An 18199-nucleotide genomic window follows, 5' to 3' on the forward strand; every position below is an offset into this window, starting at 1 on the left:
GACGGTTCGCATTGTTTGGTTCTGGGGAATAATCACCTCGTCGCTGGGTCGCTAATGCCCGTTCGTTGCTACCTCCGCGACACCCTCTCAAACACCTGCATTGCATTTATACACAATCCTGTTTTTCCTGTTCCCACCAGGTTATGAAGGTAGAATGGAGTTCCCACACCATAGCCGCCAGTTGCTGCAGTGTCTGAGTCAGCAGCGTCACCAAGGTTTCCTCTGTGACTGCACTGTTCTCGTCGGGGAGGCTCGATTCAAAGCGCACAGGGCCGTGCTGGCCTCATGCAGCATGTACTTCCACCTCTTCTACAGGGACCAGCTAGACAAAAGGGACGTTGTGCATCTGAACAGTGACATTGTGACAGCGCCGGCTTTCAGCCTGCTCCTTGAATTTATGTATGAGGGGAAGCTGGAATTCAGCACTCTGCCTGTGGAGGACGTGCTGGCCGCCGCCAGCTACCTCCACATGTACGACATCGTCAAAGTGTGCAAGGGCAAGCTGAAAGATAAAGAAGTGTCCCCGCTGGACGAGAGGACGGCCGAGGGCCCCGGCCTGGGCCCCGGCCTGGCGGGCTGCACGGGGGACAGGGAGAGCTCCTCGGACGGGGAGCAGGCCGGCAAGCAGCTTGTCCGGCGACAGCCCCCCGCGCCGGCCCTCGGCCATCACAGGCCTCCCCCCGCCGAGGACTCTGACACGGACAGCAAAGTGGGGCTGGCTGTCACCCTGTGTGATCGCTCTGTGCAGAGCTGGCAGAAGGCGAACGGTCAGTCCGGCCGGTCCCCGGACCTTGTAGGTGTCAATTATGTGTCGGCAGAGGCCGAGGCCTGTGTCCAAACAGCTGGAAAAACAAAAGCCGATGTCAGTAGCCGCGCCGTAGCCCTGTCCCAGAGGTCCATGGCTTCGGATGACATGGACTGCGCGCTGGATTTGTCTTTCAAGCCTCTGTCTAGCAGAGATCCCTTACACCCCTCCCACGTCTCGGGACAGCTGGCCCCCGACAGCCAGCAGCAGGGCACTGAGCCACTTGTTAAAGACGAACACGACTTGCTGTCAGAGCAGGAGGACAGTGAGCCGATGAGCCCGGAGAGCCAGCGCTTTGGGAATAGTGCCAGGAGCTCAGTGGTGACAGGGTTCGCTGCCCTCTTCCCGGGCAACAACGGCTCCACAGCCGCCCTGCTCTCCCGGGGGGAGGACCTGATGATGGGGGAGGAGGACGAGGACGAGGAGGAGGAGGGGGGCGGGGGGAGACGGGGGGGCCGCCGCCGCCGCCGCCCCCCCGGCCACCACCACCACCACCAACACCACCACCACCGCGGGGGGAGGGAGGGCGCCCCCGGCCGGGAGGGGGAGGGGCGGGGGAGGGGCGCGCTGCTGGCGGGGGACAGCGAGGAGGAGGACGAGGACGAGGACCTGGCCTCCTCGGACATCTCCACGTCCAGCGGCGTGCTGCTGCTGCCCCCGGCGGCAGCGGCGGTGGCGGCGGCCGGCCAGCAGGTCTGCGTGTGCCCGCTGTGCAGCAAGGTGTTCGCCAGCCCCCACGTGCTGCAGCTGCACCTCAGCTCGCACTTCCGCGAGAAGGACGGCACGCGGGCCAAACTGTCTCCCGACGGCTCGGTGCCCACCTGCTCGCAGTGCGGCAAGACCTTCTCCTGCATGTACACGCTGAAGCGCCACGAGCGCACGCACTCGGGCGAGAAGCCGTACACGTGCGGCCAGTGCGGCAAGAGCTTCCAGTACTCGCACAACCTGAGCCGGCACGCCGTGGTGCACACGCGGGAGAAGCCGCACGCGTGCAAGTGGTGCGAGCGGCGCTTCACGCAGTCGGGGGACCTCTACCGCCACATCAGGAAGTTCCACTGCGTCCTCACGAAGACCCTATCGACTATCGGATAGAAACTAAACCAACCCGCACACACAGAGAAACACTCTTCGCTGGTGCCATGGCAGGAGAGACGTAACAGGACGGGTCTCTTCTTGCACTGCATACTACTACTACTACTACTACTACTACTATTACTACTACGACTACTACTACTGATTTATGTTTTATTTGTTTTCTTTCTTTCGTGTGAACACACTGGGAATTTGCTGGAGTCGACGCGTCCGTTTCTGGAATTCTACCCCTCATCCGCCCACAAGGCGTTTCTCAAGCTAAAAGAGTTGTAACAAATTTCAAACTGGAGCTAATATAATATATTCTGGTAGTGAGCCATGTAATAGGCATGCATGATGTTCGGAGACAGGGCAGGTTGGAGACTAACCTCCCCATTATGTGTGTGCTGCTGAGGGAAGTCCATCTGGATCCATTTGGGAGGTTGAACAAACAGGACGATGCACTTGTTTTCTCTGTCTTATGAGTGTCAATCTGATGCGTTTTTCAGGCGGTTTTGCAGAGAGAAAGGCCTTTTGCGTGCGTCTGCTGAGCGGAGGAACAATATTCAATGCTGAAGTGATGTTAGAGCAATCATCTGAAAGAACAATGAACGTTTCGTCGTACACACAGAAGAGCAGTACTGTAAATCAGCAATATCTCATTTTTATTTTATTTTTGCCTCCTACTTTATTATTTATTTATAGTATAATTCTTGTCTAAATTATCACGAGGCAATGTAAACGGTTGAGGTTTCATTACCAAGAGGAAGGGTAGAAAATATTTTTTTTTTCAACGAGGCAGAGCATTGCTTCTCAGTTCACATGAAGGTTTTAGACGTTTTTTTTAAAGAAGAAAAACACACCACCATACTTGAATGTTATCTCAGTCTGGATCATTAATATACAAATATGTATGTTTTGTCTTGACCAGGTTTATGTTGTTATGTCACGTGAACACACATGGAAGGAATCTCGCCGTTCAGAGATGAGCATGTAGATAATGGATTACCGCAGTTTACACTGCAATATCGGTGCCTCCTGAAACTCTAGTTCTTCACCCAGTGTACTTAAAATAAACCCACAACAATTGGACCTACATGGACTTTGAAAATGCTAACGTATCTTAATACCAGGAGGTAATGTTGGTAGTTGGCAGTAATCTGCCTTGTTACCTGGTATTAATGGCATGTTAAATGGTGAACACGGTAATAGACGGTGTGGAGGACACACTGGGAAGAAGCGTGAGTGTGAATGTGGACACACTATTCTTGTTTCAATAATGGATAGGTTACCATCAATTGTAACCAGGCTTAGCGGTTACTCAAAGCTCCGCTTTATTGCCTACTGCTGGATCTACTAACTTGTTTGTACTTTCTTTCTTTTTTTACATGCACATGATATCATGTCCTTTTCCTGTCTGCGTCCAAGATACTACTGATAATATTCACGCTCTCACTTTGGGTAGAATTTACCTTGAACTTTTGGAAGCAGAATGTGCAGTTTTGTTTAGTTAAACATGTTTTTTGTTTTGACTGTTGGGAGTTCACTTAGATTCTATATATTACTTCTTGCCTGCAAGTAGCACTAAACGTTGATGATATTCATTTCATCTTACCTGAGAAGACTTGATGATAATTATTTATTAGTTGGACTTGGTTCAGGGTTTATTAAACGTATAATCTGATTTCTATAAGCTTGAAAGACATTTCTCGGTACTTCTATTGAATTTGTGGGCTGTCAGACCTTCCACTGAGCATATAGTGACTAATAGTTTTATTTTATTTTATTTCCATCCACCACACGCAAAACTTAAGTATTGAAAATGTGTCCCACTGATCATAGAGAGGCACTAGTTTTTAGCATCCATGTAGTTTCAACACTATTGTCTAGGCTGCTATTTCTTACTCTTTGTATATTTAATGTAAATATATAGAAATATTTATCAAACTTTGATTGTGTGTTCCATGTTGGACTGCTGGGGCGGAGGAAGCCAGGTGTCTTACTGTGGCTGCTGTCACTCCTTGGCTTCCAAGTTGTGTCTTCCCCGGAGGGTTTTGACCTTTTCCTTTTATCTCCCCCCTCCCCCCCGTACTCCGGTCTCCGTACCAGAGGCGTTTGTGCCCTCGCTGTTTTAACCCGAGAAAACTGTTGTTTTCACAAGCACGGGCACAACGGATACAGAGTAAGGCTACCTATAGAAGTAAGACAATATCGCCATTGTTCTCCCCCCCCCTCCCTCTCTCGTATGTCCCAGGTAGTTCTCAAGGAAACATTGTGGGGCTCTGTTCCTGCTGAGGGGTGGTGGTGGTGGTGGAGGGAGACAGCTCGCCAGGGCTCTCTTTGCACTTTTCTGTATTAAATGGAGCCTTTGGAATGCGAGGAAGGCATTCAGCAGAGGCAGAGTGAGGGGAGACTGTAAACAGGTGCATTGTGGGGCTGCATCAAGGAGGAGCTGGCTGTCCCAGCATGCAGTAGATAAGTGCTCCATTGTTCTTGCATGTAGGGGATGATACCATGGCAACTTGATTGCACATCTATCAGGAGAATTATCTTAATTGTCCCTAGTATTGCTTTTCGAGTCGTCCTCACATGGCAAACCTGGCCAATGAGAAACCACGGTGGCTTAAGGAAGTTAACGACCTTGTCAACATTGGTCTAGCCCTCCAGGACTAGGTTTTTAGGGTTTTCTATGTTTATTAATAAACGCTTTGAGGGGTCTTCTGTTAGGAGTTCAAGTCAAAAGCAGGAGTTAAACTCTTGGAAGATTAAATGCAATTTATTCACACCGTTCCATCATCGGTAATCTGTAATGGCAACTCATGGAATAGTTGGGTTGTGATATTTGGGGGTTTAATTTGGATTACTGTCTTCTTTTTTTTTTTTACTTTAAAAGCATGACTTTGATTGGTCAACTCTATAGGCTTCTTCAAATCCTTGGTGCAGAAAAAACAACATTAAATAGTAAATTCAACACACACACGCACTGTTGATTTAACTTTTCGTTCACCGTTATTTTTCAGATCCTACAGCGCAAATCGAACATGGTGCAGTTTAACTCTGATGTACACGTGTACAAATGTAGAAAGTAAACTAACAATGTATAAAGACATGTTTTGTGTTGATTTTGTTTTTCAGTCCTTTCATTTGTAACTCCAGGAAGATCACAGAATGTGCCTTGTAGACACACTGCAGAGTGTTGTATCTGGAGAGTCCCCCTTTTATACACTGTACTGTCTGCCCTAGACTCCGGTCAAAATGATAATTTCACTTGTTCGTTTCTGTCTATATAAATATATATATAGATGTATCTAAAAACAAAATGAAGTCTTTTTTTAAATTATTTCTTCTGGCTGCTTTTGGAGATTAGAATGAGATATTGAGTTTACCACTGTGTTAATAAATATGTTTTCAGTGTGTAAACACTGGGGACATGCACTCTGTTAGGCTTATATTAGCCACGATTGTTAGGAGCTAACAAAAGTCTTGTTTCTTTTATTTGATGCCTTTGTTGAATGTGAAACACCGAACTCCAATTTGTACAGAAACACATAGCATTTCTCTGACCTGGGGCTGTTTTTTTTATTATTTTGTGCTTAACTCCTGCTGTATGTTTGGTAGACTTTCACTGATACTGGAATGTTTCTCTTTTTACAGGTTCCAACTGTGAAATTGTGTATAATCATGAGAAATATTTATGACCGCATTGCCATCTTGTGCAACATTTGACTCAAAACAGAGCATCTACATGTCAATGAACGTCTTTTTAATTACATTTGTAGAAGTGCCATTAGAAGTTAATATAATTTTTTTAAATAAAAAAAGTATATTTTATAGTAATCAAATGCTTGATTATTAGTGGTCTAGAGATTAGAGGACAATCTTAAGAATAATTGACATTGCTTAGTTTTCGAGGCAATTTACTTCGATCTGTAATATGTATCTGCTGTTTTTCTTTTGTTTGCGCTTTTCAAGTGTGCTTGTGTGTCTGCTGTGAAAATGTGACAATCTTGATTTAGTTCTTTATTACAATATGCATAGATTAAATGAAACGACTTTCTCTGACTGTGGAATTCTTTCATTTGCATGAGTTGTGTTTACAGTTTATATGCATATTTAATCACACTTTTTTTTTATAAAATATAACAACGTTCTAAAGTTTAATCAAAACTTCCTCTATTAAGTTGGAATAACAGTAAGGACCTCTAGGAGACAGTGAGTTGTCTTTTAGTGCACTTCCTAGGGGGATTTTCTGGGGTCTGAGTAGCAGCAGCAGTAGCCAGTGTGTGTGGGCGCAGGGCATCAATGCCATGTGTACAGAGACAACAGCATGTGATAGAGCACTGTGGGTCAAACAGTCACTATCCCCACGGACATGGAAATGGAGTGCAAGGACAGGGCACAGCAACCATTCCATCAAGGTGCGGTGGTATAATAAGCTGATAAATCCAGTGTTACATAACTAAAGTCATTCTAGGTAATACAGTTATTATAAACATAAAAATGACTGAATTGTCCCAAAAAAGCCCTTAAACATTCTGTAGATATAAGCAAAACGGTGCGTAAACAAACTGCCTTTCCAAATATCTGCTTCTAATTTGGGATCTCCGTCGCGCCACTTGCTCAGTCACTTTCTTCCGACGGAGAGAGAGATGGCTTTTAATTATCCCCCCGCTGCTGTGCTATAGTAAATCCAGCTGCACTGCTATGTGAGCCCAATAGAGACCGGCTCGGGTTCCCAGCCTCCCCAACCCCCCCCCAGAACACCCATTCTGGGAAACCCCATATAGACAAGAGCCGTGTCCCTGCCCCCATCCATCCATCCACTCATCCATCCAACCCCTGCAGCCAACACCCCCCTCCAGACCACGGCTTCATCCCGCGGTTCCATTGTGTGCGTGGGTAGTAGCTCAGCCGGCCCTATTGTCTGGCTCCTCTCCCCATGCGCGTACTTTGTACACAAAGAAGAAGACACGGTGGCGCTGGGCCCGCCAGTGGATCACAGCATAAAGAAGAACAAAAAACAAATACAAAAAAAACCAATGTCCCTGTAAGATCATTCATTCATTCATTCAGAGACAACCTCAGCCATGGGCACCTCACAGTAAATAAGGGCCCTGGAAGGCCTGCACTGGGAGCACTAAGCACTGTCAACACCCCTCCTCTGGATGCACTCCGATGCAGCGTTTACAGCCAACAACCCACATTTCCCACCACATCTGCCCCCGAAAGATACAGCAGCAGCACTTATGGGAAAGGCGTACGGGTGCGGCGAGCAGGTTCCTTTACTCTTATGAACCGAATGCACTCAACGTGGAAACTGAGGGGTTGCCATGTGACAGAGCTTAGCTGCAGAGGGGGAGCGAGAGATGTGTGTGTGAAGTCTTACTAGGTGGTGTAATAGAGCATTCCTCTTGCTCGGCTTAAACCTGTAAACCTGACTCATTTTGGTGCTTACTTTTGTGTGTGTTCGTGTGAGAGAGAGAGAGAGAGAGAGAGAGAGAGAGAGAGAGAGAGAGAGAGAGAGAGAGAGAGAGAGAGAGAGAGAGAGAGAGAGAGAGAGAGAGAGAGAGAGAGAGAGAGAGAGAGAGAGAGAGAGAGAGAGAGAGAGAGAGAGAGAGAGAGAGAGAGAGAGAGAGAGAGAGAGAGAGAGAGAGAGAGAGAGAGAGAGAGAGAGAGAGAGAGAGACACAGATAGAGGGAGGAGGCCACTTAAGAGAAGTTAAGTGGAAAGTTGTATGTGTCCGCCACCGCCCTCACAAGGCCAGCGGTTGGAGCCCTTGACCTCTGAGCGGACATACTGCCAGGGACAGCTGGTGTGGCCCGTGTTTATTTATTTATTTATTCCTCTCAACACAAGACAGGTGGTCACACTTGAAAAGGGCACGCAAATACAAGCACACACACACACACATACAAACACACACACACACACACACACACACACACACCCCTCATGTACATAAACACCTTTATGTTGTCAAGACCCCCACAAACAAAAACATCCTTATGATGAGTTCTGCAGCGAGTTGCATTCTTAACCGCACGTATACAAAGAAGAACGCCAAAGTTGAATTCAATATTCCAACACAATTGATAGGCTCTTCTTCCATTCATCCGCCACTGAAGCGCTGCTCTCAAGTTCCAGACTGCACTTCACAAGTTGGGGGCTGAATTGTCTATAGTATGTCTGACGGTCTGAAAGGGCATACATGCATATCAACTAGAGCTCACACTGCGGTAGCCTTTGTGTGTAATGTATGTGTGTGTGTGTGTGTGTGTGTGTGTGTGTGTGTGTGTGTGTGTGTGTGTGTGGCGGGGCTTGTCCTGAGAGTGCCAAGACAACATGTCCTTGGTCCACTGCACAGCTGTCACTTATTCACACTCGTTGACGCATATTTATAGAAGCAGCATCATCGGGTCCGACACGCGCACTCCAGGCCACAGCTGGTCCCCAGAAGAATGGGTGAAAGACAAAGCCACATGCTCCCACTGGCTGACTGTGCCCGGCCCCTGGTCCCGTCTCAGGCCCACCCCCCCCCCCCCCCCCCCCCCATACCAGGGAGGAGAAGATGAGGGGCCATTTTTGGATGCAGCACCGTGACCTTTTTCATTAGTGTGTCAGGGATGGGGATGTGCCGAGGAGACAGACAGCTGCACACTAGCGTTTTTGGGGCTAATATTAACACATCCCATCCACTGTTGTGTGTGGAGTGCTCGATCAACAGTGTGGGCAGTTGGATGCGGTTGTAGTGTGTCGGGGATGACGCTAGAAGTGGCTTACACTTGAAATGAAGTTTACCATCTTACTTACTGAAATGTTTGAGCTTTTATTGAGAAGGCCTCTTGTTTGTCCTCTGCAAGAATGGTGCAGCCTTTTCAGAGAACAGTGGGAGTATTTGTTAAATTAACCAGATTAGCAAATTGATGTTTCACTACTATATCTATACCTAGGTGGCATTGAAGAGTTAAACGGCACAACAACTAAAGATGCCATTCAAGACAAGAATGGACATAATTGGATAAAAAGGTGAATCATTATATTACCGTTGTGGATTAAGGGAAAAATAAAGATGGCTGTCAAAATCCGATGAGGGTGATACCGTCTGCGACGGACGCAAAAAGCTTTAGGAGGCAGGATCATACAAAGAATGAACTCCTGACACACCATATCAGTTTGAGATGACCCCAAGTGTTTATATAAACCCTTTAACTTAAACGTATTTTAATGTTTTGTACTCAAGTCAATATGCATTCGTTAAGCAACTATGGTCTTCCTCGTTGCATGCTAGGCATGACTCAAAATTTTGTTAAGAAAGTTTAAAGTAGGCTATATTGTATGAGCACGAGTCAGTTTCAGTAAAAGTGGGAGTAGCCTACCATTTAATAGCCGTTTGTTCACTAGTCCAGTCAATTAAGGCAAGAATGTTGAACCCTAGTTGAGTCACATTTGAGTAACGCAAGTGCCATTTGTTATAATTTATTAGGTGCGTCAACATTCGGGCGAAACAAGCAGGTTACACGATTAATGTAATATTCAGTGTTTCTGCTGATATCCAGTCAGACTTATTTTAGGCATATTTTCTTTATTAATTTCATAGTCCTAGCTGTGAATCGGTGAGCAGTCCTTGCCGTTTGCTGCCATCTACAGGTCGAAATAAGTAACAACAGGGAACGTCGATAAGCTCGATTTTTCGAATTCAAGTAAGAATTTGCCTCCCGCCCCAAAAACGTCCACAGAATTGATACAGAAAAATATATTTTTACATAAGTTTATTAGTGAATTGTATCTCATATGAACATATAACACTCAATGGGGATTTAAAAACAAATACAAAAAATACAGGTATACAATACAAATATGCAGTCTGAGAAATATTTCATGTGTTATCAAAAGTGCTCAATCATAATTCTGGTATCTTCTCCTTTGGTCTTGCTTCACGATGAACAGCTCCAACACACTATTGTATCAAACTGACCACTATAACTGTAGAAGAAGAGAGAAACACAAGTTAAGAAAAATACAACACACAACGCTTACTTCATAATAACAATCAAATAATAATGAAACGCCTAGGAATTCTCTCGTAGGATACACCATGTGTGATCAATCAATGGAATAGGAAATTAAATAGAGTGCTGCATTAACCCAAATATTGTGCTCTAATCAACAAACATTTGTTCTTGTCTTCTAGAGAATATGCAATTGCACAAGAAACGCCTCAGTGACGATGCTGTCTCAATCGCTTTGATTCCCGTATTTAAAGTCTTCTTTGAGGTGAACAAACAGTTAGCAGGCAAAGTCAAGGATCACTTTAAAAATTGTCTACTTTGAGAAATCAATCAGCTGATGCTATATATGCTGCTTTGATTTCCAATATAGTGTTCTTCTTCAAATGTCTGAACAGTGATACATTTCTGGGAAATTAACTTGAGCTACGAGGCCAAAAAAAAGGTTCCCTCAGCATTGTGTTCAATTAAACAAGACAACCTTGTAAAGCAGAAGTGGTCACGGATGAGAGGTTAACGGCTAAGCAGGAAATGCATGTAATATGCAGCTGGATGGATTAGACTGCATGTGTAAAATGTTCTCTTAAGTAGTGCAGATTGGCAGTACTCGCTGGGCTACATCACAACAAGGCAATTTCCTACCACTTGTGGTGAAAAGACTTTATGGGGAGTACATTACATGCCATCAGGCCCAGATTGAACATCCTGGTGACATGTCACCTTTGATCAGTTTTGACTAATGGAATGGTGTCAATCATACAATTATGATCTCCAACACGATTTTACCTAGATGTTGTTAGGGGCCTAATTATCATTAGTGGAAGTTAGCCAAAATAGCTTGTTCGGTTGTCGACAGATCCAATACAACGTTTTGCAGAAGCAACTCACTCTACAACAGTGCACACAGAGCAGCACTGGCTGGAACAGCAGGAGCACTGGCGGATGCAGGAGGAGCAGGATAGCCGGTCACACTGGGAGCACGCAGCCCTGATGCCCACGCCCTGGCTCTTCTGACACACCCCGCAGTGTGTCGAACCAACTGCCTCAGCTTGACCTGGAATGGACACACATTTAACTTACTGAGGTTGTGCTTTTAGACCATAGAAGTGCACCACTCCTGTGGCATTGTGATACAAGAGACTTGATATGGAATATCCTGTAGCTACGATGCAGATATTGAATATACAAATGTTCCTCATTAATAAATGCCTGAACAGTGCAAATGATAGAATTTCCGAAGAATATTTTTGCCTCGCCAACTCACCTTGTGCACACTTTGCTTTCGTTAGTCTACCATTTTGTCCAATGAGCGTTTGTCCCTTTAACAGTAGCTGGCTGGGTGCGGGGGTTACAGATGGCTGAGAAGGCTGTGCTGCTGTGCTTTTCGCCCCTCCGTCCACACTCCAGATTTTATCCATCACAGCACTGGCCCCGTTGAATAGCATATTCTTGGTCTTTTCTGTGGAGGTGGATCAATTTGTTAAAAAAAAACGGTTTCATAAGAACTTGACTTAATGGTCTGATCTATCCAATCATGTTTAGTGTACCGTTAAAGCAAAGCAGAAGAAGGTTAGAATAACAAAACAAAACATGTGGCCATTGCTTCCGCTTTCAATACACTGTAGTTGCGGAGAGGGATACTAACGTACCCTTTATTGTAGCTTTTTAACACAATTATCGAATAAGCAGCCTCGCAATTCTACTGTTTACATCCAGTTAAAGGCTAAACAACAAGCTTAGCCCTGTGTAGCTAACACGGGGCTACGCTAGATGTTTAGCCTTTATGTTGCTTAATGCTTACCGTATATTTCCTGTCTGTATTTTCCACCAAAGACACCGTGCTGACTCAACTCCCGTTGTCCAACGTGCACCTTATACTGCGATGAAAACGACTCGGAAAACGGATATGAACGTTTAGGCATGTTTGCGTTTAAGGTATACCGATGCGCTCCTGCTCGGTCTTGTTTGCTGCCGGGAAAAGTGTCACCTCCAACCAATCCGGTGTCGGACCTCCTGTCACGTGGGAACTCATATATATGCGCGAACGAAAAACATTTAAAATGACAAGACATGAATTCCATCCAGGGGTCCAGCAGTGTTTTTTTATTAGCTCACATCAGGATCACAATTTGCCACAGAACGCATTTCTACTTCGAATTATAGCCACCAGATCAGACTTGACAAAACAAACCTGGGTTAAAATATTAAACCATAAACTTTATTCCAAAGCAATTATAATTGTGTTGTTGCTGGTGCACGACTTTGTAGCAGTAAAGTAACTAACCCAAACAAACTCCATTGTCAACGTCACAAGATCATTTGTGTTCCGGTTCAGCTGATGTGTTTGTTTTTATAAATATAAATACATTGTGTAAGTATTGATCTTTATTTATTTGCGCATGAGAAACATGATATTATGTAATATCCGTGGGGCTTGAATCGATGCCAGGTGAAGGTGTTGATTTTAGAACATCTGGATCATGCACTCTCTGGACTTTCCAACACCGACCCACTTAACTGTGAAGGGAGAGAGAAGGACATGTCAAGGCAAAGCTCCACATTCACTTTGTTTATGTCATCGTTACGACTAATTTCTAACAAAACAGCGCCACCTAATGGAATAACGACTCAAAGACACATTTTAAGCAGCAGCTGTGTGGCGTCAAAAACAATTCTCACAAATTTTCGAACCTAAATATTACCTGTATAGGATGCCATTTTGTTACGTATACAATTATTATGTTTGTATTATTATTTATTATGTATGCACTTTTTTTGAGAATTCAAAGGTTCAAACATTTGTTACTTTTTGTTCCCTCTAAAGAAGTAATACTACTCTTGGCATCAGTTCACCATGTCTTATATATCCTGTCAAACCTACTGGGGACTCCGATGTGGTTCTCGATGAAGCGTATGTAGTTCTGGGCTTTGGGAGGGAGGTCGTTCCACTTCCTTGCGGCCGCCGTGTCGGACTTCCACCCAGGGAAGGTTTCATACTCAACCTCGACCTTCTGCAAAACCTCCAGGTTGGCTATGTAATACAAAATATTGTAAATACATGTAAATATGACAAATTATTTCAGATGATGACACCTTTACATTGTTGTAAAATGTCTAATGTTGTACAATGTACAATTCATTGCAGGGTTTATTTTCTCCAAAGCCCTAACAAATCCTTAAAAAGCCCTCACTCTATTAAAGAGTGAGATGGCCTTTGTTTGGAGATAATTTAAAAGCCATTTCGGGGCCGCTGTAGAGTCTAATGGTATGCATGCCCATGCATTATGATAATATTGTTTTGACTGTCCCTCAGCGAAAAACAGAGGAAGATGGGCCCCTCCTCAAGGAATGAGCTTCAAAGCTAACTTGGACTGTGGGAGCTTGCTACTCTGTGACTGAAATTTATGCAGGGCAACGGAACTGCCTCAGGGGGTATTGCTTCTTCTCTGCCAGGCAAAATGCGAAAGATAATGTTTCTTATGCAGTGTTATATGTGGTTCACTGTATGCTTTATTGTTTTTTACGGCATGCTGCTGCGGTCTTGGCCATGTCTCTTGTATACAATGTTGGATTTTCACTGTTTGGTCAGGTTTCCACCTGATTACCCAAAATTACTTCTTTGATGCCCCTCTCTAGAGAGCCCCGAACCCATTGTCTGATGTGCGAGACTGATAGAGTTCATCCAATTGGTTTGTCCTGTTATCAAAGTACTGATATATTTTAGTAGGAATATTGTGCAAAGCTTTAGTCGCAATCATACCTGGAAAGTGGGGAATTCTTTTTCCATTGATTTTGTATGCTACTCCAACTTTAATCTCATCCAACACATCCAGAATGTCGAGTTTTGTCAAGGCAATTCTGTAACACAAAGTCATTCAATGTAAAACAACTTCAGTTTGCACTGTTGTTCTTAAATATTTTCTTACTACTGCTCACATGCCCGAAAGGCTGGAGTCAATAATGCATCTAAACAGTCACAAAATGAATACGCACAAATGAATAAATATATAATTTTTTTCAATCCTCCACTCCTCCGAGCACTCACGCGGAGAAGCCGTTAATCATGTGAGCGTATTTGAGGATGACCAGGTCCAGCCAGCCACAGCGGCGCTTCCTTCCCGTGGTGACCCCTATCTCATGACCCCTGGTCTGAAGCAATTCCCCCACTGCCTGTAAACATCCATAAGCCATGCCATGTCAATGACCACCACCACCACAACAACAACAACAAGACAATGGTTACACATCACAACCACACTGAATATCGTTAGCAAATACTGATGACCAGTGGTGGCCTGCACTGGATAGGCACTTTAAAAAAAACAGACATGAATTCAAGTCTTGTGTTACATAATGTAACTCCAGCCCACACCGTAAGTCTATCTCGAACCCCAGACTGGCCTAAATTTATCCATGTGAACATGTGATCTTCATAAGAGGTTCAGGCTGTTTGAACATTTCGTTCCAACAGCTGCACCCGGCTAGTGAAAGTCTCCGGCACTTGCCTTCTTTCTTCTCCGTGCAAGACATAAAGTCGTAAACACACAACGACTCAAAATAAATGTTACATAAGAAGGTGCGTATCTTGCGGCAATGTTTTACTGTCCGACTCGAGTGGTCCCCCTATGCACGTGAGGCACGGGCTCCAAACGCCAGTGAGGAACGCCGCCGAGGAGTCAACTTACATTGACCTGTTCGGTCGGGAATGCTCCTATGCCGACCCTAGTGGTGTATGCTTTGGAGACCCCGAACACATCGCCGATGTTCAGGGGGGGGATGCCCAGGCCGGTGCATGCCCCGCCAACGGTGCAGTTTGATGACGTCACGAAAGGATATGTACCTGATGATTGTATGCATAGGTTAAAAATGTATATTTCAAATGCACTTGGAAATCGTTATCTCTATAACCAATAGATGTACCAAAGTCAATGTCCAGAAGAGCAGCGTTGGCCCCTTCAACCAGAATCTTCTTCTGGGACCCGTGGATAGCTTCGTACATGTAGTACACCCCGTCTCTCACCATTGGTCGCAATCTCTCAGCATACTCCTTCACGTGCATAAAACAAACGTGGAAACATTTACATTCGGGTGGATGGAGTTCTATCCATCCGTGTGGTTCCGCTAACTGTTTACAAAGTCTGTATTACAATACAAATGTTCAATGTACAACCGTTGACAACACTTTTCTAGGGCACACAACTTGTGTGAGAGGCTGACCTACTGTCCAAAGCGTTCAGAAACATTTACCAGAAAACAAGTGAATGAACTGCTGCTCTCCCTTTCTCTTCTGATTGTTTGCTTTGAGTGTGTGTGTGTGTGTGTGTATATGTGTGTGTGTGTGTGTGTGTGTGTGTGTGTGTGTGTGTGTGTGTGTGTGTGTGGGTGTGGGTGTGGGTGTGTGTCGCTTGTACTTGTTGCTTGGCAACGTGAAACACTTGGTTTGGGTGAGTAGCCACCTAGCTTGTAATGTAGTCAACAGCTGACTATGTGATGAAAACGGGCACTAAATACATCAGCAGCCTTCTACAGAGCCAACCAATTCAAAATAAGAGTCTGCATTTGTTCCTGTAAGAGACAGCTATCGGCTAGATGCACACTATAAAAAAACACGTTGCTTAAAAATTGTGAAATGTAGACTAAAGTTATCCTCTTACATCGCAGACTAATCAGCTCATTGTAAATCATTCACAATTGCTTTGGAGTTCATGGGAAGTGCAGTCCTTATTCTCTGAAATACCTGGAATAAAGACTTAAGCTACCTCATACCTTGAGTTTTTTCAGTTGGTCCTCAGCATCCACTGTCAAGGTTGGATACATGGACTGATATTGCTTGACAAGGTTCTTGAATCTACAATGATCACAGTCATCGACGATTTAAATACAGATAGTTATCTATCATCTCGAAAAAGAAAGCATGCCCTGTAGTGTGAATGCGTGTGTGTCATTGTGCATACGGACATACATATGCCTGACTCAACAGGAGAAGGGCCTCATCGGGGGCCATCCCTACCTGGCAGAGAAGTCCTTGAAGTCCCCCAGAAGGTCACACACACGCAGGCCAGTGCGGGAGGCCTTGCTGGAGTAGGTGGGTCCGATTCCCTTCTTGGTCGTCCCAATGCTGTTCATGGAAAAAAAGAGCAACCTGAGTTGAATCTGGAACATATATGGATTGTACAGTGCAACATAACATTCATGAAATAGTACATTGGTGTGGTTTTGGGCTTTACTTCATTCCTTCCTGAGCTTGTCTCTGGGTTTCTTGCAGGCCGTCCACAACTTGATGAAAGTCAAACACTGTTGGAAAACAAAGCACAAGAAACGTTTTGAGCACACCCTGCACCTTATTTGGGAATGATGTAATATCCGCTGTTGCCACCATTTTGCTTATTGAGCCACAGGTGCGTACCCAGATGTGCTCGGTCAGACACGATCAGTCTCTTGTCCCAGCCCTTCAGACCTAGAGTGATAGCAAGGGACACAAGGTCATGTGTACACTCATGACAATGCCTGACAATCACACCGGGATGGAGAAAAAAATACAGACATACCTTTCTTCTCATTCTTATCGCCCTCTTCAAACAAACCGGGCAAATGTATCACTACGCCGTTTCCTGCGAACAGACAAATAATTAAATTCCACAGTTTTTTAATGCGTACAGACATCTGTACGTATATATATATGCTGTGCCTGTTATCGCTGAGCAAGGAGGAATGAGGGTGTAGATCCAGGGACAGCTGTGGTTTCTTACCGATAAGTGATATGCTCTTTGAGTTAATGATTCCACTGGGGAGAAGGTGGAAATCATACTCCTTCCCCTCTACCACCACTGTGTGTCCTGCATTGTTGCCCCCCTGGAAATGAAAAACAAGACACCTTGATCATGCATTTGGTACAAACAGGCATATCCATTCATTCATTCATATGAATATGTACTGACTGAACACAGATTCACAGGTATACCGAGACTTTACAGATGGAAACTGAACATAAACAGTGCACATGCATACTATTTAATTTTCGGTGAGTAAGGGATGTCGACTCCAAACAGCTCTCGTTGTGTATAAATCAACTTGTACTTATTTAAACAGACTTGGCCCCTACTGGTGGCTCTTCCACAGAGTGCCCCCCTAACTAAGACCTGCCCTTCTCACATATCCAGCCACCCCGGGAATGTGACCTCTAACAGTCCAAGTGGGCGGGGCTTGCCGGCCCTGCACTGAGCCATGCTGGTGTTGGTGTCAGTGGACAGAGTACAGAGAGTACAACAGGTCAGGGGTTTGTGTATTGGGTCCATGTCTATGGCTTTAGCCCCTTGTTTCTGGGCAGAATAGGGGGAAAACCATAAACAGGGGTGGGTCTACTCAATTATAATAGTATAAATAGGCCTTATCATGTTAATGAAGGTCCTTTCATTCATTGAGTCTAGTACTATTGGCTATAGGTATATGAAATGATGTTCTATTTATTAAATCATAACGCAGATATCATTTTTTTATTCATGTTGTTGGCCTATTTTATTATTTTGTCAACCAAAGCGGGTGAACCCTTACTTTAGGTACAATAAGTTCAGTCTATGTACAAATTCCACCTCTCATGTTACTAGCAGTCTCCTGCCGCTGCTAAAAATGGACAAATCACGGCATTTGCACCTGTCAAGACATTTATTGCATTGTCATTTTAAATGTTAATTTTAATTTTAAGAACATCACCAAGCAAGTTTAAAGTATGATATATTTAATCGAATAGCGACTGATCAAAGTCCACCAGAAAACTAAGTTGGCTACAATCAGTGTGTCCATTCTGCACAACTTGTAAGCAGTTAGTTATGTTGCAAGCTTATGGACACATCACAATTTAAACGGACAACGGCTATCCTATTCCGAGTGAATAATAAAATACATATATCAATGCATAGTTACCTGGCATCTGCAGACCAAGTCGGCTTCAGTCGCCAACAAATCAACGACTTTTCCTTTCCCCTCATCCCCCCACTGCGCTCCAAGCACCACCGTGACTTTATTGCCCGTGTCGTTCCTTGATCGCTTTAACCCGGCGGCGACCGGCGGAGTATTGCAACTTTTATTGTCTTTTGGAGACCAAGAGAACGACATGGCGGTAACACCGTCTGTTCGTCTGGAGTAGACTAGACGGTCCTCAGGAGCGGTAGGGCCATATCTATAACTGCAGCCAATGATGTCAGAGCCAGGCGCACAGACTGGATGCGCGTGCTGAGGCGCACAGACTTGCGTGCGAGTGCGCGTGCTAGGGCGCACACAAGCTGGCCCCAGGCGGTGAGAGATTACAGTATATGACCCG

The 18199-nt window shown here is 44.9% G+C and overlaps 3 protein-coding genes across 3 annotated transcripts in view; 1 reads left to right on the forward strand and 2 right to left on the reverse strand.

Moving 5' to 3' along the window:
- zbtb42 (zinc finger and BTB domain containing 42) overlaps window positions 1–5918 on the forward strand; it is a 7321-nt gene extending 1403 nt beyond the window's left edge. Inside the window, exon 2 of the mRNA XM_084482356.1 lies at window positions 141–5918. Within this exon, the coding sequence (XP_084338482.1) occupies window positions 155–1897 (1743 nt within the window). The 5' untranslated portion in view covers window positions 141–154 and the 3' untranslated portion in view covers window positions 1898–5918. The remainder of the gene's footprint in view (window positions 1–140) is intronic.
- A 3721-nt stretch (window positions 5919–9639) lies between these two features.
- Window positions 9640–11845, reverse strand: siva1 (SIVA1, apoptosis-inducing factor). Its single transcript, XM_084482580.1, has 4 exons — window positions 11684–11845; window positions 11147–11341; window positions 10771–10936; window positions 9640–9859 (listed from the first exon to the last, which is right to left on the reverse strand). Exons 1-4 carry the CDS (start codon window positions 11802–11804, stop codon window positions 9811–9813), a joined length of 531 nt encoding a protein of 176 aa, XP_084338706.1. The 5' UTR covers window positions 11805–11845; the 3' UTR covers window positions 9640–9810.
- A 119-nt stretch (window positions 11846–11964) lies between these two features.
- adss1 (adenylosuccinate synthase 1) lies at window positions 11965–18066 on the reverse strand. Its single transcript, XM_084482214.1, has 13 exons — window positions 17803–18066; window positions 16632–16734; window positions 16431–16493; window positions 16289–16339; window positions 16110–16176; window positions 15893–16000; window positions 15649–15730; window positions 14803–14929; window positions 14568–14722; window positions 13928–14052; window positions 13643–13740; window positions 12764–12913; window positions 11965–12399 (listed from the first exon to the last, which is right to left on the reverse strand). Exons 1-13 carry the CDS (start codon window positions 17992–17994, stop codon window positions 12347–12349), a joined length of 1374 nt encoding a protein of 457 aa, XP_084338340.1. The 5' UTR covers window positions 17995–18066; the 3' UTR covers window positions 11965–12346.
- Window positions 18067–18199: the final 133 nt, after the last annotated feature.

This window comes from Micromesistius poutassou (assembly GCF_964030765.1).
Source record: "Micromesistius poutassou genome assembly, chromosome: 17".
Lineage (NCBI taxonomy): Eukaryota > Metazoa > Chordata > Actinopteri > Gadiformes > Gadidae > Micromesistius > Micromesistius poutassou.